This window comes from Musa acuminata, chromosome BXJ3-11, assembly GCF_036884655.1.
Source record: "Musa acuminata AAA Group cultivar baxijiao chromosome BXJ3-11, Cavendish_Baxijiao_AAA, whole genome shotgun sequence".
Classification (NCBI taxonomy): domain Eukaryota; kingdom Viridiplantae; phylum Streptophyta; class Magnoliopsida; order Zingiberales; family Musaceae; genus Musa; species Musa acuminata.
Window position 1 is genome coordinate 26,944,281 of NC_088359.1, and position 21,030 is coordinate 26,965,310.

Consider the following 21,030-nt stretch of genomic DNA (forward strand, 5'->3'; position numbering starts at 1 on the left):
GAAATTTTTTTTAAAATTAAGTATGATAATTGCATATTAACTCATTGTATTAAGTATGAAGAACTAGATTCACTTAAGAAGAAAAATATATTACGACAACAAACAAAATAATTTTGATTGAAAATGCTTGATGTTTAATGATCTGGATGACTCTTGTTTAACAATGCATGATGATTTGAAGTAATGATGATTTTCATGATTTATGATTTATTGATCTGGATGACTCTTGTGATAAATCTTATTTTTTGATTTCAAACATGATGCATGATTTTGACATTAAAAAAAAAACTTGGGTATGCTCGTATAAAATCTATCACATGAATTGAAACAACTAAACAAGGAATGCATTTTTAAAATTTCTCTCTATCTTATCGATTTTTTAATAAAAAAAATTGATAAATCTATTTATGTCATTTTGAATCTCTTGAAAGTGATTTTGATGTTTTGACAGTTTGAATTTGAATTTGAATGAGTCTTATCTATATCAAATTCTTGATTTCTCAAAATTTGATACTTGAGATTTTTTTTTGTGAATCAAGATCCTTGTTCTCCTATGTTTCCTTTTGTTAAAGAGAATATTTATGAATCATGATTTTTCTCTTGATTTCTCAAAATTGATGACTTAAGAATTCCTTTAAAGATTACTTGATATTTGATATTCTAAGATTTCTTTTTGCTATTTACAAAAGAAATGACTTATCAAAATGAATCATGACTTGATCCTTCATGATATTTGATATTGATATCTTTCATATTATGATTTTCATATGAACAATTCTTTTGTATTAGTTGTATACCTTATGTCATGTTTGAAAATTAATGTAAAGGAAAATTATTTACAACATTGTATTATTCCCTTCCTTTTTGACACTAACATAGGAGGAGAAAGATTACTAGCTTGCACATTGCAAAGGAAAAAAAACTTACTAGCTTGCACTTCTCAAAAGAGAAAAAAGAATTTGCTAGCTTGCACATCTCAAAAGACAAGCAAAATGCTAATTTGCTCATCTCAAGAAAAGCAAAGCCTCAAAACTTGAAAGAGAATTAAAACTTGACAATTCACTATCTTGCAAAATGATGAAAAATTTACTAAATTGCTAACTTGCAAGTCTAAAAAATTGCTAATTGCACTTCTCATTTTTGTTGATGACGGAGGGGGAGAATATATGATGATGTTTTGAAATTATTATTTGACATTTTGAATGATGTATGCAATGATAATGTAATGACTTGCTTTGATATGACATGTTGAGGTTGTATCAATATGATATATTTATAGGGGGAGTTTAGTTATACTCCGTCATCAATTGATTGTCATCATTAAAAAAAGGGAGATTATTTAATCTCGAATTTTGATGATGAAATCAATTGATAAGTTTATGATTTAATATATATTTTGAGTGACATAGGACTAGCTTCGATCATGGAGAGATAATTTGATTAAAGTATGAAGAATCAATGTTAGGACGAAGTGGAACATGTCAGAAGATTAGACGTTGAGCTGAAGGATCGGTCGACATGTTAACAGAAGGCTTCATGCCATGAGTTCGATGATCGAGCCAAGAAGATCGGACATTGCACCAAGGAGATCATATGTTGCGAGAAGACAACATGCCAATTAGGCAATATACCGAAGGAGAGGACAATGCATCGAAGAGTCGGATGAAGTACCGGATGAACCAATGATATGTCGGACAACATTTGATTAATGCTTTGTAATAATTCTCTAGACTGAAGTAGTTTTAGTTCTAATTAGGTTGATTTATAATGTAATTAGGCTAACTTAATTAGGGGCCAATTAGGCTCGAATTAAGGTTGTTTTAGGCTAAGTGAGAGGCCCATTTAGTGACCCATAGTTGGCCCAAGCGGTGACACTACCAAACTGGGCAGTGGTACCATCAATCTGGGTGATGGTACCACCCAGTGTTAGTATTATAAGCGATAGTACTGTCCAGCATAGGCGGTGGTACCATCAGGACCCGGGAAACCCCGGATGAGATATTTTTTGGCTCTATTTTTTTAAGTCATTTAGGATCTATAAATATCTCACTCTTTCTTGCTTGGGGAAGCAAGAAATTGAGTAGAAAGGGGCTGTGATTCTGAGATAAAAGTGTTGAAAAGTTGAGTTCCCTCATCCTTGAGCTTAGATGTTGTTTTAAGGGAGGTGTGTGAGGGTTACCTTGAGAGGTGTAAAGGTTATCTCCTAAACCTATAAAAATAAGAAAGAGTTATAAGGGTAGTTGATCTTTGCCCATTGAAATAAGATCGATAATGAAAGCCGATGGCTTCGAGTGAAGAGGAATCAGGAGTGGACATAGGTCACGATGACCGAAGCACTATAAAATCTAGTTTGCATTTACTTTATGCTTTTCATTTACATTGCAAACTGATTTCTTACTCCCACTACTCTTATTACGGTTACGAACGTGTTTTCAAGTTAACATCTTTTCGACACGAGCTTTATCGAATAAAGTTTCGAATCGTCATAATTTTTACAAAAGTATTAACTCACTCAACCCCCCCTCTTAGTGCCGAAACGGTCCTAACGCATATCACACGTGTCATCATTCTTGCAGGACACTTATGATTAGCACTTCCGCTCTATGTTTTTCTTTTTGTGTTGACTACCTTTATATGGCTTAGGCATTTCACAAAGTTCTATCTAAGTTACTTTGCTACTCAGTTTGTATTAAGTTGATGATAGCACTTGATCCTACTATTCCATGGGTTAGCCCTCATTTGATGCCAATTTTCACATCAACTCTAAGTGTACATTCATTTGGTGTTGTCTTGGGTCGCTCCTCTAATTGAACTCATAATGCATCCACTAATGTATTACATCATGCAAGATTATATGATGACTTCTCACCGCTCACTCGGTCCGTTGAGATTTTACGGAGTTGTTATCTTAAGGTATATCTCTTCAATATGTGTTGTCCGTTATATATGATTCTCTCTCATAAAGAACCAAGACTTATCTCTCTTGTATATTTATCTTATTTGAAGTAAATTTTCTCTTTGCATTATTTCCTCGGGAAGTTTTGGAGACCACCATCCCCTTGAACTGCTTCGCCTTGTTGAACGAATTATGTAATATTTCGCCCATGCAAGTGCACTTGCTAGATTATGACTATTCATTAATACAGCCCCTACTATGCCTCTTAAGGCCTAACAACATGTTGAATTTACTACACACTCTAGCCTTCTACGAATATATCCTTCCCGTACTGATGAGAAAGTCTCAATGATCCATAGCGCCAAGTTTTGGTTGCCTTGGAATGGCTACAAATAGTCCATCGTCCGTATATAATCCTTTGTATGAGTATTGAATTTTTTTAATTAGCAATTCCCCACCTCATTGAGCTTTCCACAACTCTTTCAATTGTGGAGCAACTCATCATACTTTACATGGTCTCATCCTTTATCAAACATCATGCTTATCTTGAGCACCATTAAGTTTGGTTGCTAATATCAAGCCATAGCTCAAACTTAACCATCACAACTTTTGTGCGCTGGGCGTTCTTCCCAATCCATTTGTTCTCGTGATGTCTCTCGTATGAATGGCTAGTCATTTCTTTAAATGTCAATCTTGGATTGTCACTCTTTTGAGTGATTCCTTTTTTCTATATCTCAATGCTCGTTTCCTTCAAACGATCGTGCGTGCTGCCTACCCTCAACGCAACTCAGTTAGGTCCCACATGTTTGCATGCCAAGTATTTTTATGTGTGCTTGTCCCACTTTGATACCATTTGTCATGAATTTAGCTGATTTTATCTTAGTCATGTGTTACCCTTATGTGTCCTGTCGCAAAGGCTCAACGTGTGTGTTGACACATGGCTGCCTTCGATTTCGACCCAAAAAAACTCTATTTAAATCCCTCCATCTTTTTTACTTTTTAATTTTTTTTATTATCGTTCTTGTATTTTTTATTTTTAAAATAAAAATAAAAATTATATCTTGAGCTGGGGAAATGCACAGAATATCGTATATCAGGATTTTAATTTCTAATTTTTCTTTATATATATATATATTATTTGTATATTTTTTTATATATTAATGCTCATTAAAGGGTTTGGTAAATCAATATAGTTTGAGTGGGATAAATAAAGTTTTAAACTTTCAACTATCGGTGATTGCATTAGAACACCCTCGTATTAATATTTTAGGCGTAACACACTTCCAATTGATTTGCCTCTAGTAAGAAGTCATGCGAACACCGATATGACACAATTCAAATCGTTTCGAATTGACTATGTTGAGACATATCTTAATCTGGAAATTTAAAAGAATATGTGACATTGTTGAGGTTAAGAATCCCTATCCCTATCCGTATCTTAAATGATACACGCAACTTTACATCAAAGAAACGTCTATTACCAATGTTGATTGATTTGATATGAACGCCGCCGTCTTGGTGAACCATGGGGATGGGGGGTGTTGATCAGCACGAATCACGAAGCTGCACCCCTACCCCTCAGTCGTAAAGCCCCACCGACCTCGAGGAGGCCGCCCATATCCCTTGTGGAATGATTAAAACCCTAACGGCCCTGGGAGTCCCCTTCCTTTCTTCGCCGAACCGAAAGCGGAGCATCGAATCGAAGCCACAACGGACTCACAGGACGCTGGATGGTGTACGTATTGTGTTCTGCCCCATCTCTCTGCTGGGTTTGATGCTACTGGTTCTTGGCTAAATGCGATTTTTCCGAACAATTTTGGGGTTTCTTACAACAGCATCGTGCTAGTCTTTCGATATCTTCGATGTGGGTATGCTCTTTTAGGCCTTCCCCACCTCTCCTGATTCCGTGAAAAAAAAAGGGATTAATTCTCGTGACAAAATACGTGGGCTTGATTTGTAGTTACAATGAGGAACTAAAATTCGCCTCTTTGGTATCGATTATTTTGGCATTGTGGATTTTTCTAGTGTCGAGCTCCCAAAATTTGTTCTTTTTTTTAAGGGTCATTGTGACTTTTTGGTATTGATAGAAAAAAGAGCAGCTTTCCCTTCTCGGTCTATTGATTTCTATCATGTTTCGTGAAGAAGATTGATCGACGGTATTTTATGTATATATTTTATTCTTAACAGTTAATCGTTGATTTGTTCCATATGGTGGTCATCTTGTTCAAGCACTGGGGAGTAATATGATAAGAAGGATGACTTGATTACATGGAGCGTCAGTAATCTCATTTTTCAACTGGAATAGATGATATGGTGAAGATGGTGTTCACGCAGCAGTGCGCGAGTGACATTTGTTGCTCTTATGGATCATCATTCCCATTTCGCTCAATCCATGCGTATGGTTCTCAGGCATGTTCATCTACGGCGCTCTCTGTGGTTCATGTGGATTACTCGAAGAAGCTCAAGCTTAAGCATGACATACAGCTTGATAGTTCTGCAGCTCTCCGAGTTGGCCCTGCGGGGACGGTTGATGGAAGCAACAAAAGCAACTATAATTCAGAAAAGGCAACACCAGTCAATTATGCTAAACCCCTGCGATTATCAACTTCCAATGCAAGTGGCTCGACCCTTGATGGGTATCATGTGGAGCATGATGAGACCTCCAATAATGATGTCCTTTGTAATCTCTGTGAGAATGGAAAACTCATGGAAGCCTGCAATTTGGTTGATGTTATGGCTCGGTTAAGTCAGGTACCAGATCTCCAATCATGCGTAAACCTGATTCGTGGTTTGATCAATGTTGATAGGATTGAGAAGGCCGTTCGTGTTCTTCAGGTGATGATTTTATCTGGTGGGGTTCCAGACATAATCACGTATAACAAATTAATCGGTGGTCTCTGCAGGAGAGGTCAGCTGAATTCTGCAATCAAACTAGTTGAAGATATGGGTTTCTGTGGTTGCCCTCCAGACGTGATTACATTTAACACTTTATTTAGGTCCATGTTTGAGCATGGTAAGTATGATGAGGCAATCTGGTTTTGGAAAGATCAGTTAAGGAAAGGTTATCCGCCATATCTCATTTCTTACACAATTCTTCTCGAACTCGTGTGCAAATACTGTGGTATTCGGCGAGCCATGAATGCTATGGAAGATTTGGCCTTTGACGGATGCCATCCTGACCTTGTGACCTTTAATTCTCTTATCAATTTGATATGCAAAAGGGGTAAATTTGAGGATGTGGCAATGGTTGTAGGTGGCCTTATGTCACATGGTCTGGAGCCCAATGCAGTCACCTATAACACCTTACTTCACTCATTCTGTATTAAGGGAAAGTGGGCTGAAGCTGATGATATGCTTTTTATCATGAAGGAAGCTTCATACCCTCCAACTGTGGTTACATACAATATCTTAATCAACAGCTTGTGCAAATACCAGATTCTAGATCGGGCAATTGATGTCTTGCATAAAATGTTAAATGAGGGATGCTCCCCAGATATAGTCACTTACAACACCCTTCTTGCAGCAATGTGTAAAGTGGACATGATAGAAGAGGCTCTAAATATACTTCATAGTCTTAGGGATAATGGATATTCTCTGGTTGTCATATCATATAACACCTTGATAGATGGATTAGCAAAGAAGGGTGAGATAAAGAAAGCAATGGTTTTGTTTGATGAGATGGTCAATGATGGTATTACTCCTGATGATATCACTTTTGGTTCTCTAGTTATGGGATTTTGCAAGCAAGGCATGGTGCATGAAGCAGTAGAGATGCTACAAGAGATGGTTAAGATCAACTGCAGGATTAGAGGCAGCACTTTTACCCTTGTGATACAGGCACTATGCAGAAATGGAAAGCTAGATACTGCTATCGAGATTGTAAGTATAATGGTATCAAGATATAGTAAACCCAGTAAAGCAGGATACACATCACTAGTTAGAGCAGTTGCAGCCTCTGGAATGACTGAGGCAGCTACCAAACTGCGCAAGGTGTTTATCGAGCACAAGATCCTTAAAGAGGACTCTTAGATTGTTCAGTTTAGAAACTGCGGATATGCTGATATGAATGCAGACCCTTTGAACATGTGTTTGGCATCAGTGTTTTGGATGGTTATTTATCTTCTTTTCTAAGAGGTAAGAGATTTTCTTGTCTTGTGTTTTGTAGTCGTGCCGGTTTGTAGTTCAATATTTCTTTCTTCTCAGTAGTGTTAGCTCTTCAGGTTTTCCACCAGTCATCTCACCTATGTGGTACCTAGTAAATGATTCTATTTTCCTTTCATGTCTTAGATAAATGTCTTTTCATGTGCTGAAGACATAATCTGCCTCCTCAACCTTTGCATGCTCTTTTGCAGAATGATCTCCACTTGTCTGACTAGATGCCTTGGCTTGCAACATAGCAAACTTATCAGCAGTAACATCTTTGCTAATAATAGTTGTCTAGAGGATCTCAGTTCAACACACAATAATCTGTACTTCTTAACCCAGATGCATATCTCAAAAATATACATTTAAACACCTAAGTTCTAGCTTCACAGAATGATCTTTTGCATATCTCAAAACTTCACATGCTCTTCGGGAGAATGATCTCCACTTATTTGGCTAGACGCCTTGGCATGCAAAATAGCAGACTTATTTAACATTAACATGTTATGATATTAGTCTAGAAGATCTCTGTTCAACACACAATAATCTGTTCCTCTTATGCCATGTGCATTACTCAAAAATATACATTTAAAAACATGAGCATAAGGCAACCAAATGTTTTCAAGTGGGAGTCTCAGTAGGGTTCCAGAACATACCTCCTCTGGAGTGTTATAATCAGTGGCACTAGATGGTGATCTACTGACCAAATAGCATGCTGTAATCACAGATTTTATGGAATCTCCAGTATTAAAGAGCATACTGACCAAATAGCATGCTGTAATCACAAATTTAAAAACAGTAGCATGCTGTATTGTTTCAACATGAGTATTTAGGTATTATCAACTATAAATAAATGTTTTAATATTTTAAATTTGATTAATGATATTATTTTATATAATATTCATATTGTTGATCTAAAATAGTTGGAACATTATCAAGCGATCCCAAATATCAATTAATTTTTGGTAAAAGTTCATACTAGTAAGAGAACAATAGAAGAAGCCACATATATATATCTTAAATTTTACTATCAATAATCAAGGTTCTACGAGTTTAGTTTGTTGACGCTTTTAAAAGTTTGTTCGATAAGATCTTGAATTCTCAATCCTTAATAAAAGGAGCCAGGTGTATCAAAATCCGGTTATATTTAGATATAAGAATAATATTTTTAATAAAATAAATAAATAATCAAAATGATATTTCATCATAAGATCTTCCTACCATCCTAGAATAAATAATGAATAGTGTCTTCTGAAGCCAAGAACAGAGTGCAGACAATGGCATCATGCAAAGAATCATAGATTAGTTGGCTTTGTTCACGACATACAATTCCCTTGTGGTGTTTCCTATCTCATAACACTCAACATTAACATTGTTTCTCGGCCTCAACCAAACCAGCAGCGATGCAGCAGCTTCTTTGGTCACTGCACCCTGTAGTCCTCCTCTGCCGCCTCTGATGACGGCTTGGTGTTGCTCTCCTCACCTGCGGGCGGCGCCGACGTTGGGGCCTTCGACTTGGAGCTCTTCACCGAGCCCCCGGTGCTCGAAGAGCCCTTGTTTTTCTTCCGGTGTGACTGCTTGGGGATGGCTGGCATGTCTTGCCCCGGTGAGTCCGACGGCCCGGCCGCTTCCTTCTTGCGTGGCTTCCGGCTGCGCCGCGGCGCTTCGGCGGAGTCGCCCGACATGCTTCCATCCGATTGGTGCCGTCTTGAATGCTTGGGTTTGGTGGACGCAGGGAGCAAGTCGGGGGAGTCGGGAGATGGCTCGACTGCAGAAGAGCTGGGCTTTGAGCGCCCCGCCGCTTGTCGAACTGATGAGTCTTCCATCCCTCCGCTTGCAAACTCTGCAGCAGCGATTGCAAGGTATCATCACATCACCCAAACCACAAAAGTGAGATGTGTAGCCTGCACTGATGCATGTTTTGGTGAACTACTGCTGAACTCTGCATCAGCTACACAAATTCCCAGCAGTAGTTGAAGCAGAAATAGTTGGGTTGCAATTAACTTTGTGATGCCAAATTCCTTTTTTGTATCAATAGAATCTGCATAAAATGTAATTCAGCTTCTGTTATTTATAGTAATGCAGAACGGGATAGTCTGATTCCTAGATTTTGTCTTCTTTGATGTTCTGCTACTGAACTGGTGATCAGCTACCTGCATCATGTAGTTCGAGTGGTGAAGAAGCAGATGATGGCCAGATGTACTTGATCATGGAGCATATTTTGATGATAGCAAACACTAAATTGTGCATAAAACTGGTGATCAACTGATCTGCATCGTTTTCATTCATGAAACACTACTTCAATCTTCATGTGGTTAAAGTGGGTAAGGTGTGGTTTTAATGGCTTGCTTCAGACTAATCTCAAGAGTGACATTACTAGAAGGAAGATTGAAGCTCTGATGTGTATGATGATGACCAGATGAAACTGATCATAGAGCTTATCGACTCCAATCTTCACGTAGTCGAAGTGGTGAAGAAGCAGGTTAATTGACTTACCATCAGGCAAATCTCAAGAATGATACACGAGAAGATGAAGATGGTTATAGAAATAATTTTGATGCTTTCATGTAGCAAAATCTAGATTGGGTGTTGCATTCTTGAAGAAATCAGTTGGGAGCAATTCTAACCTTGAGAGCCCCATGACTCTGTGGGGGAGCTTTCCCTGCCATCTTCTCCACAGGAAGAGCCTAGTGGTGCTGAATGGTACTCCTTCATCTATATGCACAGTTGAAATGAGAGATCAAAGCTGTGAACAGAAACCAATGAACAGCATCCAAAACATGAATTCCTTTCTGGCCTCAGTTAGGACTACTAAATTTACCCAGCTTGGGGAACTAACACTGGGTCCATCCCATCCTATGTGTGCCACATGTTTAACATCAGTTGGAAACCCAATCTGCATGTCAGCTTCCTCCTTGTCTGTGGTGAAAGAATTGCTTCTCAGTTGAAGACTCGTGCACCATCAGAAACCAATCACAAGGAGATCCAAGAGTGTTTTGGCATACCAAATATTTGGGAAAAATATTTCAGGGGCTTTAAGATACCCTTCTTCATCTTTGTGCCCATGTCTGCCTCTGCCTCTGGTACTATGTGAGCTCTTCTAACCTTAAAAACAATGAGCAAGAACTGTATTGGATACATATAGAGATCACTGATTCATGCAACAACAAAAATCACCGATGGTGTAAGGATATATCGTCATATTTGAGTTTGAGCTTTCAGAAAGTAAATGCTTCTCACTAAGCATGCGCAGAAACCTGAATTGCAGGAACAGGAGAACAAACTCCAAAAGCTTATGATAGGAAGGACTGAAGACAGAAGATTAAGCAGACCGTCCCGAGAGCCACAAGATATAATTATTATCTGATGAAGCAAAAGGAATCTCCAAAAATCTGGATTGCATGAACAGGAGAAGAACTCAAAATGCTTATGGCAGGAAGGATCGAACACACAAGATTAAGAGGAAGACTGTTCTAGGAGCCAACCACGAAGAACAGGAGAAGAAAGTACCAAGCTCAGCTCGGAATTACTATTCCCACTTCACACCGGCGTTGCTTGAATCGAACCCAGGCGGATGCAGTGGCGATCTGAGAGATGTAGCGAACACAAAACGATTCGAAGAACAGCCAAAAGAAAGATCAATTGTTCTGAACAGAAGCAAGCCTACCTCCAAGATCACAGGACCAGTCAAGAACAGGAAGAAGAGGCGTCCAAATGAAACGCTCAGAGCGAGACAGGAGAAGCAGAAGAAAGAGGCGACGACGGAACGGAATGCGTTGTCATGGCCAAAAGGGGAGCCATCTCCGATTCCTCCTCAAGGTGACAGCGCGGTGGGGGGGGGGGGGGTCGTTGCCTGACACCTCGCACTCGGAACGCGGCCGATCGAGGTGGCCGATGGATGCGAGTCAACGAGTGGAAGAAGATGAGGAGGAGGAGGAGGAGGAGGAGGAGGAGGCCCTTCTAATTACGTTCCTAACATTTTCTTCTTCGGACTGCTGCTGCTGCTGCTTTGTTTTTATTATTGCTGATGTGCGGGGAGAGGCAGAGATGGGTGGTGGTGGCGAGTGTTTCCCATCTTGGGAGTTGGGTCTCCCGCGAAGGGCGGCAAGAAGAAATGGCCGTTGAAATGGTCGTTGACATAATTGACCATGTTAACCTTCAAAAAAAAAGAAAATACAGAAAATAAAATTAAATATATATATTGTATATATTTAAATCCTTAACAAATAAACACTATTAAGATTATTTTTTTAAAATAAAATTTAAAATGCTTATGTGCCCTTTAATTTTTTTTCACTGTACACTTAAATCGAAAGGGATAAATATAACATTATCAATTTACAAAAAAATATTTATTTTGGAAATTGCTAATGTCATTTAGTATGTTATTGATATTATGATATTATGCTAAATTTAAATTTAGATCGACAGTGTCTTTATCTATATCTATTTATTTTTTTTGTTGATGATGGAAAGGATTTCAATAGACTCATGTAATGAGGTCACATCATCATGTAAGTATCAACCTATACACGTGATTGCACTGATATGTGTGACCCACATGACATCCCTATGACTCTCATGCGAGATGCATATGGTGTTCACATGGCATCCACGTTTTACGCAAGTATTGGTGGATGATATATTTTGTTACATTTTTTACAATAATTGCATTATCAAATGATATCTATGTCATCTTGAAAATTTAGATAGATACATACATATGTATGATAGCAATTATTATTTGAGTTAGGCCTATAAGAAATAATAACCTAATAAATATTTAGTGCACATTTAATATAGAAGAAAACACTAACATATTTGGATAATGTATAATTATGTATTATGAGAAAGTTCCAGGACCCAATGATTATTCTATGATCAGCTTCGAAAACATCAATGGTTGATTGATTTTGTTCGGACATCCTTTTTAACATTAAAGATCATAAAAGGATTAGTTATAATTTGTTAATTGGATCCTCGATTCCATATACATATACATCGTGTATATTGGTATTTACCATGATCGTAATTAAGTTATCCGATATTCAAATAGTAATTTTTCATAAAAATATTTGTACCGAAAAATTTTTAGAACAATGATCACGGATACAATGTTATCATCACTTGTTAAAAATGACGAGAACTATGATTTCAAGCAACGCAAAAGAATTATTATTATTATTTATCATTAGGCAAAAAAATTAGATTTTACTATGTATAAAACTCATAAATGACATAATTTTGATTCAGGAATTCAGGAATGACATAATTTGAGGGATGAATAGATATTGCTAGACGAAGTCATATTAATACAGCTCAAAATTATTTTGATTCAATGAAGTGTTGTCACAAACTAAGCACGAATGAGATCTAGAAGAGAAAACTGTGGAGTTGAAGCCTTTCCAAACCCTAACTAGCTAACTTGTGTCTAGATCATTAGTTTGATATAGCTCTTTCTTCTTTTCTTTTTTGATTGTTATTTCACTTCCTAGGGTTTTGGATTTACATTTCTTAAATCTTTAGTAATCCTTATACCAGATGTCTTTGATCTTTAACACCAAAATTTCATTGGTTCTTTCTTAGATCTTACATTCGGCAAAAATCTTGAGCACTGCAACTTGCCCACTTTATTAGTTAATTTCGTAAACATGTTAATTTTTGCAAATTTAAAGAACTTAGAAAAGCTAGTCATACTTAGAATGCAATGTAAGCTTGCATCATAGACAATTGAAGAACATGAGAGCTAGTTTTAATTGACCCATTCTGATCTCTTAATTTTCAGACTAAACATAGGCAAGATACATTCAAACAGTTCCAATAACAAGAACAACTTAAACATCAGATCAGAATAGTACTTGTCAAGCATATGCAAATTTGACATCAAAGGGCTATTTGCGACATTGTTCTTGACATCTAAAGTCGATGATGGAACACGATATTAGAAGGATAACTAACTTTTATTTCTCGTCCAATGCAGTTAGTTTCCTTCATCATGACGATATTCAAATGAAATTGGCACTCAAGTCGACATCATGAGAAGCGAGCAACCTTGGTCCTTGCATCAAGATGCCTTCATATCATCAAGACCAACACTGGCCTGCAGAGGGAGCAAAGCAATGAGTTTCACACTTGACGGAAATGTACTCGAACTTGAAAATTGAGCATGTGATTCTTACGAGGAACTTGTGGTTCTCTGTTAGGAGCGGGGCAAAGGTTGTACAAAATTTTTCCATATCAGCACTGACATCACCTGATCCACCAATAACGTCCATAAATTTCTTCCTATCAGGAGCAAGTTTCATAGCAACCTACAACCAAATTTACCTGTCAGTTGGATAGCATAAACCTTTTAAGTTATCGAGAGTCACATGAAGCTTGAGAGTCCAAAAAGAGTTACATCTATGAGCTATTTAAGCATGATCTGTTTCCAAAGAGACAGGAAATGGACTTGAAGATCAGAAACAAAAACGGATAATACTATGGTATCGAAAGTATGAGTTCACTGTCAGTTGTACAAGGGACCATGAAGCAGGTTCCAATTGTAACAATCAAGACTATATGACAAGAAATTGAGTGAGGGCTTCATGGTGACATGGATTTTCTTTCTTGGAGATGTATAAGTTACAAAGAAGGATGGGCGGGAAACAATAAGGATGACATATTTATCCGATAGTTGAACTGATTGAACTTACAAGTGCTTAGTGATAAATGCCAAGTGTCTATCGGGTTTCCTATATTTTCAATATAGGAGTTGCTTCAAACATAAAGATGTTAAGAAGAAACCCCAAAAACAAACAACATATGTTACCGTGAAACTAGAACTGGCAAGCCAGCCATGCCATTTTTTTAAGGTTGTGCTGTAGGAATCAGTACAAACTTGTGACATACTCCAGCCTGGATGCTCTAGCATGTTACTGAATATTTCCACCAGAAAGTCCATTGCCCTGAAATATAAGTACATACATGAACCATATGTTTGCTTACTGATATTTACCATGTAAATGATTCAATTACGCTACGATCAAGAGTCTTTGTTGAAAAGATGACATTGATGACTACTTGTTCATTATGACCTGCAACATCCATACCCTACATACATTTCCAGATGCCTTTTGAAAAAGTAATCTACACATCAGATGATACATAAATTGAAGAGCATTTCTTTTTCATTAACAAGTACCCATATACAGCAGGAACAGTGACTTGAAGATGCTCTCCTTGTGTTGGTTATGTTTATGCACATGACACCATGAAAAATAGAGACATTATCTGCTTCTTAAATTCATCAAAATGCATGTAACCACCTCAATAATTGATGGATGTATTCATCTAAAAATTTGCCACAATAGTAAAAAACAACATACCCAAGCACTACTAGAGTTAATAAAAATATCTTTAGCTCTAGGAGATGAACTATTTGCTGTGTTTAACTATTAAAGGATCAAGACATCAACATTCATGAATTTATACTTAAGCCATATGAGACGAAGTTCTGATATATGTTTCTCGAGGAAGATCTCTTTGATGACCTATCTCAACAAATTATGTGATTGGTGCGAGAAATATCTCATTTCAAGTTTCAGGTAATTCAAGATGATATAACTAGTAAACGTGTTCATCGTTGTCAACTTTATTGTTTAAAGGGATCACATACTTGCTCTTTGGTTCTATTAGTTAAAGTTTACAATAACTTCTTGCTTCGATCCAACTGTTTCTGTCCAATTCTTGGCGACTTATGTTTTCACATGGATCTACATGTCACATCCTTTGTCACCACGATGAATGAAAATTTTGCATATCGTCTCTATCCACAATTTATATTGACATACTTGGACATGTCTCTATACACACATTTATATTCTACATGCATTACATAAACATATGATGTGAAAGTTCTCACATGTTACAATACCATTCAGAAATTTTAAAAGCTTACTGAAAACGAAACAAACAACACACCTTGTTAACCATAGAAGCCCGTTGGTACAGCTTGAAGAACCTTTAGTCGTTTTAGCTTCAATTTCAATTTGCACCATGCTGTATAGATGTTCAAACTTTGATGGATCAGAATTATACTTGGTTTCAAGCCTCTGCAAAATAAATCAGCGAAATATATGCAAGTGATATAAATGAAAAACAAGGCAGCTGAAATATTATGCCGAATGAATGAGTGAATTAGCTTAGTTGCATGATAAAAATTGCAGCAGACCAACCGATTGTTGCCAAACAATACCAGAGTAAAATTACCCACTCAAGTAAGAAATTTAAAAAAATATCCTAAAAAGCCTAACTTCTTAGTAAAGGTAACGAAAATACAGATTTCTCACCGTTATGTTACCCCCTATATCAGATTTGACAAGTGACATGGCTGTTCCAAACTTGTCTGGCAAAACCAAAGTGAAAATTAGAAGAAATGCCATGGAGACAGATATTGTAAGATGAAATATTCAGCTCTAAAAAATGGAAGAAGAATCTGATGAACAAGATATATTACACTTCACATTTTTAGTAAGCAGCAAAATTCATAATAATAAGTTCCAAAACTGAATCAAGCATCAGCTCAAAGCTGGCAGAAGTTATAGAGTTACAGAATAAATAAGATATACATGCTTATAAAGTATACTAGATAAAACTAAAGACACTGACACATTGATGGTAGCCAAAGGAACAAGGATCACTACTGAAAAGAAGATGCTCTAATCTATCATCACCGAAAACTGGTTCATGGTTGTGATAAGCATACATTTATTGAGCTATGGAAGTGAACATATCATTTTCTTGAGAAATGCTTTTTAGGTCAATATAAAAACTTAAAATCAAGGGCTTCGTGCAATGAAACATACACAGATTGGTAAACATTAATAAAAAAGTGACAGAGTGTATAGAGCTATTGTGCACAACCAGAGAGAAAGCAACATAATAATATAATTTGTTATGTTTGATATCTTCCAATAAGCCATCAAATATCTGATCGTTAAATTTCTTGTAAATATCTTGTAATAAAGCATCTTTGCAGATACTCACTGAGATACTAACTTAGCAAAATATAAACAGCATATAAGCTATTAAAAAGTAAATCATGCCTAGGTTGGCCTAACATGTCTATAAAAAGATAATAAAAATCTCTATTGAGATCCAGACATGGCAAAAAGCAAAGAGCTCCACTGGAACTTTCTTCTCCTCGGATGAAATAATAAGCAGAGTAAGCCAAGTACCTAAAACTGGCAGGATGTGCTTGCACACTTCAAGGAAAGGTTTTGTTAGAATTACTCCATTCTCAGACTTGACATGCTTGATTCCTTCCAATGAGGCAGTGAACACGGTCCCTTCCATCTCTACTCTCTGATCCTTCAACCTATCAAAGTCACAGTAAAACAAAGCTTTCTAATTTTTCCCCAGAAGGTACATACAAAAAGTAAAAACTAAATAGACCTTAATGGAAAAGCAGTCACAAAGGCAAGCGATCTGATCCAAGTATCACGGACTTCCCACTAAAGTTTATCCAACGAATGACCCATATAATGGAAAACGTTTAACAGGCAAATCGTAGACGATCCAACTCGAAAACGTAAACGAAAAAAGGAAATATTAGTACCGAACAGTTCTTGACCTCAGATCTTCTTATCAATAAACACATTTTAACCTAGTGTACGCATAAAAGGGGATAAGAAAGCATTCTCAGAACAGAGATCCATCTAAAAGTTCCATCTTTTTGGGTTTTTTGGGTTCAGATCTAATAACAAAAAAACCAAAGATCCGATCTTTCTGTCAGAACTCATAAGAATCGATCAAAATTGTAAGAAATGCTTTCAGGTGATCTGGCCGGGAACTAACCGATGGGATTTCTCCGACTCGATCGCTTATCTTTCTTCGATTCTCCAAGACTTTCAGATCAAGATAAAGAGGTCGCCAACAAAACGCTTGAAAAATCAACGAGCTACTGGCTTCGTATGGTGAATTCTTAGAGAGTGAATTTGGGTAAAGCAGCCACAGAGGGAAAGTAGCCAGAGAGGGAAACGAATCGAATCAACAAAGAAACTGTAGCGCCGTCGTCTTGGAAATACGACGTTTTTCGTACCCCCTGATCTACCTGACCTTTCATTGCAGTTATCTTGATCCAAAGTGTCGGGCTCCACAGGGCCCCACCTGAATCTAGGTAAATGTGCGGGTAAATTTACCGAAGAACTTTTACATGCATCCATCCGATGGCCGATCAAGGACCCGACCCGGCTCAGGTCAAGCCGGTCCGGGACGTGTGCACCGGTTCAATTGTATCAGTTCAGACCGAATTGCTTGGGTTTTTACGAATTCGAGGCTCAAAGTGGCTGTTGTGATCTCGGATTTAAGATTGATTTGATTGATTCGGATCTACTTGATGAAATGATCGAATACTAATATATAGATTGTGTTGTCGATGTGTTAAAGGGTCAAAATTAGGCTAAATGAGTCAAAATTGTGTCACAGTTGGCTGATTTTAACTACCGCGAAGGTAGGTAATTTTGTGGTTTCAATGAAATATAGGGTGATTTTGATGCTAGTAGTATGCCCTAGATCGGACGGTGAGGAAAGCAAGATTTAAGCGCTGATTGACTATAAAACCCTAGCCCACCTCATCTACCCCTTTCTTGCCCTCTCTCTACCCCGCGGCGGACGTCTCCCTCTCTCGCCCTCAAAATGGTGATGATCTATACTGCCTTTGCTCGTTGATCCTTTGATCTGTCGAATCGGATCTGGGTCTCTTGGCCTGTTCTACTTCTTGTTCTTTGTTCTCGAGCTGATTTGGGGGCCTTTTCTGATGGTTTCTGCAGCCGTTCAAGCGATATGTGGAGATCGGCAGGGTTGCCCTCGTGAACTATGGGAAGGAATATGGCCGGCTTGTCGTCATTGTCGACGTTATCGATCAGAACAGAGTGCGTCTCTTAACGTTCTTCGCTCTCTTTTCCTCTTGATCTCGAGAAAGAATCGAGTTTGGACGTGATTTTTATTGCGCGGTTTAACTTATGGGCTACTAAAGTTGTAATTATCTTCTCATGCGTCAGAAATCCGTTGTTTACAGTATACCTTTTCATTCTCAAGTAGTTGTTGCTTCATTTTGTTGCCTTATTCCACGAAGTTACATATGACATTAGTCATCAAAAGATGTGATGTTATCTACTATGTAGGATGCATTAGCCTTCTGTAGTTGTTTATACAGCTATTCCTGTTATCAAAAGGCCCTCTTTTGATGTGTGCTTTTGTGTTTCCAGTTAGTTGCTCAGGGGAGATTATAGTTGGGGTTTTCTTTTTTTAAATAACTTGAAATCAATTAAAAGTTTAGCAGTTAAATTTTGCCACCATAATGCTTTAGAGAATTGGTTTTTCTATGCCCACTATAAAGAAGTGTCATGTGGATTGTTTGGTCGGCTGTTCAACAAACAGTCACAATCAATGACTAGGTTTGTGAAGAATGGCATAGTGTATATCCTTCATCATGGAAATCTATTTTTTGTATCTTGAGAAACATAATAATTAAACATCTAAGTCCTTTTTTCTCTTTGGTGCTCACTGGTCGATGCTACTTCAACTAAGACCACAGTGTAAAACCTTAGATGACTGCTGTATATATTTGGCGATCCAGTTATAACCATAGCATGGGATTTCGACATTGTTTTACATGTCAGCCAAGTTGTTTTGCCTTGTTAGTTATTTGCAGCTCAGCCTCAAATGTCATTGCATGCATATTTTCATTAAGCCCCCTTTGATAAATCATAATATATAATTCTCATTGGCATATCCGAGAATCATATATGGGAGGCATATAAGATTCTGTGCTATTCTTTCTGATGAAACATATATATGTTTTGCAAACTTTGTTGTAGATCAATCAACTAAACTGTTGTCCTATGTAACAACAGAAAGGTGCTAAAATCAGATCTTGATCTCCTTCTTGTAGATAAATTTAGGCTCCTGTCTGAAGCTGTTTCTATGGTCTTAGGTTTGTCTTTTTCTGTTCATTTGTCTTTTTTATGCTTCTTTCAATTTTGCTCTTTAGATCCTCGAGACAATATTTTTTCCCTAAGCATCTGCTCCCATGCAATTTAATGTTAGTTTCATCCCTGTTCTAGATAAATGTTGTATGACTACCATACAAATGATACAAGTTTACATGATCTGAAATCTCTTATCTTTCCAATGTCTGTGCAGTCTTGGTTTTTATTTGGAACCTAAAATTCATGTCTTATTATAATGGAAGTTCTTTGATCTTCATTGGAGACTTAGATTTCTATTTTTTGCTCAAATATTTCTCTCGTACATGGTAGTTTAGATAGACCATAGAATCTTGTGTCCATGTTAGACACCAATGATTTGAAGTTGGACTTTGTTGATTCATAAAAATTAGTATGCTAGTTATGTTGAAGCATCTAATAGAGGCTTTTGATGCCAATATGATTTATTTGTCCACATGGTAATTCGTCTCAAGATTATATATGCCTGCATATTTCTTTCATCATTTCATCAATGGTAAGTGCACTGTACTTGTCTTCTTACGGCAAGAATTTTTAGTTCTTGTGGTTACGAGTTAATAATTGGTCTTTTCCGAAATGTGCTGTAAATTTTAGGCTTTGGTTGATGCTCCTGACATGGTACGTGGCCAAATGAACTTCAAGAGACTCTCTCTTACTGACATAAAGATTGACATACCACGAGTCCCGAAAAAGAAGACCCTTATTGATGCCATGGAAGCGGCTGGTAGGATGATTGATATTCCCCATGGAACAATGAAATTAACATAGAATTCTACAGTTGTTTAATTAATATACTGCCACAGATGTGAAGAACAAATGGGAGAAAAGCTCATGGGGCAGGAAGTTGATTGTGCAGAAGAGGAGAGCTTCATTGAATGACTTTGACAGGTTCAAGGTCATGTTGGCAAAGATTAAGGTGGAGATTGAATCCTTTAAAATTTTAATGTTCTTGCACCATTTATTTGATTCTTTTAGTTCGCTTCAGTTCATTATGTTGACAAGTCTTTATATATTTGTTCAGAGAGGAGGTGCTATCAGGCAAGAGCTGGCCAAGCTTAAAAAGGAGAATGCAGCTTGAGCTTCTCATTGAAAGTTGATGAATTTTGTCAAATTTATTTCCTGTCAAGCAGTGGTGTCTGTCTTAAATCAAAAATCTCTGATGTGACTTTAGATTTTGCATTTAGTACTGGAGCTCTTAAAAGGTTTTTGTGACACTGATTGAGCTATGGTTTTAATGTTATGTTTTTATCATCATTTCTCCTGGAATTTCGGCAACAAAGTGATAAAATCATGAAATATAACTTGTTAGGTCATGTTTTCGCAGCAGTTTTTAGTTACCTGGAATGAAATGCCGGGGTGCCAACTTGATTACTAGATACCGGTTAGAACCATGCTTCATTGAGCTGCTTGACTTCTGGAGATAATTGAAGGCTTAAAATGAATCGTTTTGACATCAGAAGCAACTTATCTTTTTATTAGAGGATGAATCCTTGTGACTTTATTTAATCTTGAAATGTTGTTACTGTCTAATTTCTTTGGTGTTCAAGTTTATTAAAGAACATGTTTGATTGCTTAGAGACACAGTCCATACATACCAAACGAAACAGGAGATGAAATTTAAACATGACTTCCTCAGGATATGTAAATCATGTTTGATTACCTTGACCTGTCGATTTATCTCACAAAATTAATTATCTTTTCACTGAGAATTTTTAGTGATCTAAGAGCGTTAATGTACGCTTTTCATACTAATTTTGTAGCTCATTTCCTGATTTGGAAGATCAGGATACAAAATAGTTTCTCTATAAATATAGTCTCATTTGTATGGAAATTAAATCTTCTTCTTATATATTTTTTAAATAAAAAATATTATATCAAATTATATATATATATATATATATATATGACGTTCACAAAGTCGAATTCAAAGACGAATCTTCTTATTATATATTGATGCGGCATATCATATATAGGATCCATGTT

General features: G+C 37.0%; 4 protein-coding genes across 14 annotated transcripts; 2 read left to right on the forward strand and 2 right to left on the reverse strand.

Moving 5' to 3' along the window:
• Nucleotides 1-4,444: 4,444 nt before the first annotated feature.
• On the forward strand, nt 4,445-9,200 carry LOC103971633 (pentatricopeptide repeat-containing protein At1g08610). Of its 7 annotated transcripts, none has more exons than XM_065172819.1 (4): nt 4,445-4,631; nt 5,084-5,647; nt 5,732-7,030; nt 8,438-9,200. In XM_065172819.1, exons 2-3 carry the CDS (start codon nt 5,207-5,209, stop codon nt 6,923-6,925), a joined length of 1,635 nt encoding a protein of 544 aa, XP_065028891.1. In that variant the 5' UTR covers nt 4,445-4,631; nt 5,084-5,206; the 3' UTR covers nt 6,926-7,030; nt 8,438-9,200. The 7 variants fall into 7 exon arrangements, with proteins under 7 accessions (XP_065028891.1, XP_065028885.1, XP_065028888.1 ...); XM_065172813.1 differs by having other exon boundaries at nt 4,447-4,631; nt 5,084-7,030; nt 8,438-8,645; nt 8,775-9,200; XM_065172816.1 differs by having other exon boundaries at nt 4,447-4,764; nt 5,084-7,030.
• On the reverse strand, nt 8,461-11,157 carry LOC135586485 (CRIB domain-containing protein RIC5-like). 5 transcript variants are annotated; one of them, XM_065172821.1, is made up of 7 exons: nt 10,707-10,848; nt 10,550-10,626; nt 10,297-10,431; nt 10,045-10,144; nt 9,861-9,958; nt 9,667-9,754; nt 8,461-8,882 (listed from the first exon to the last, which is right to left on the reverse strand). In XM_065172821.1, exons 4-7 carry the CDS (start codon nt 10,103-10,105, stop codon nt 8,461-8,463), a joined length of 669 nt encoding a protein of 222 aa, XP_065028893.1. In that variant the 5' UTR covers nt 10,106-10,144; nt 10,297-10,431; nt 10,550-10,626; nt 10,707-10,848. The 5 variants fall into 5 exon arrangements, with proteins under 5 accessions (XP_065028893.1, XP_065028896.1, XP_065028892.1 ...); XM_065172824.1 differs by lacking the exon at nt 10,297-10,431 and having other exon boundaries at nt 9,879-9,958; nt 10,707-11,157; XM_065172820.1 differs by lacking the exon at nt 10,297-10,431 and having other exon boundaries at nt 10,707-11,157.
• Nucleotides 11,158-12,786: 1,629 nt separating this feature from the next.
• LOC135652785 (glycolipid transfer protein 1-like) lies at nt 12,787-17,100 on the reverse strand. Its single transcript, XM_065174023.1, has 7 exons — nt 16,877-17,100; nt 16,258-16,397; nt 15,370-15,425; nt 15,002-15,132; nt 13,851-13,986; nt 13,219-13,350; nt 12,787-13,139 (listed from the first exon to the last, which is right to left on the reverse strand). The coding sequence occupies exons 2-7, from the start codon at nt 16,373-16,375 to the stop codon at nt 13,104-13,106; spliced, it is 609 nt and encodes a 202-aa protein (XP_065030095.1). The 5' UTR covers nt 16,376-16,397; nt 16,877-17,100; the 3' UTR covers nt 12,787-13,103.
• Nucleotides 17,101-17,625: 525 nt separating this feature from the next.
• LOC103971635 (large ribosomal subunit protein eL14z) lies at nt 17,626-20,301 on the forward strand. Its single transcript, XM_009385699.3, has 5 exons — nt 17,626-17,719; nt 17,851-17,952; nt 19,642-19,771; nt 19,851-19,963; nt 20,069-20,301. Exons 1-5 carry the CDS (start codon nt 17,717-17,719, stop codon nt 20,123-20,125), a joined length of 405 nt encoding a protein of 134 aa, XP_009383974.1. The 5' UTR covers nt 17,626-17,716; the 3' UTR covers nt 20,126-20,301.
• The last annotated feature ends 729 nt before the right edge of the window (nt 20,302-21,030 follow it).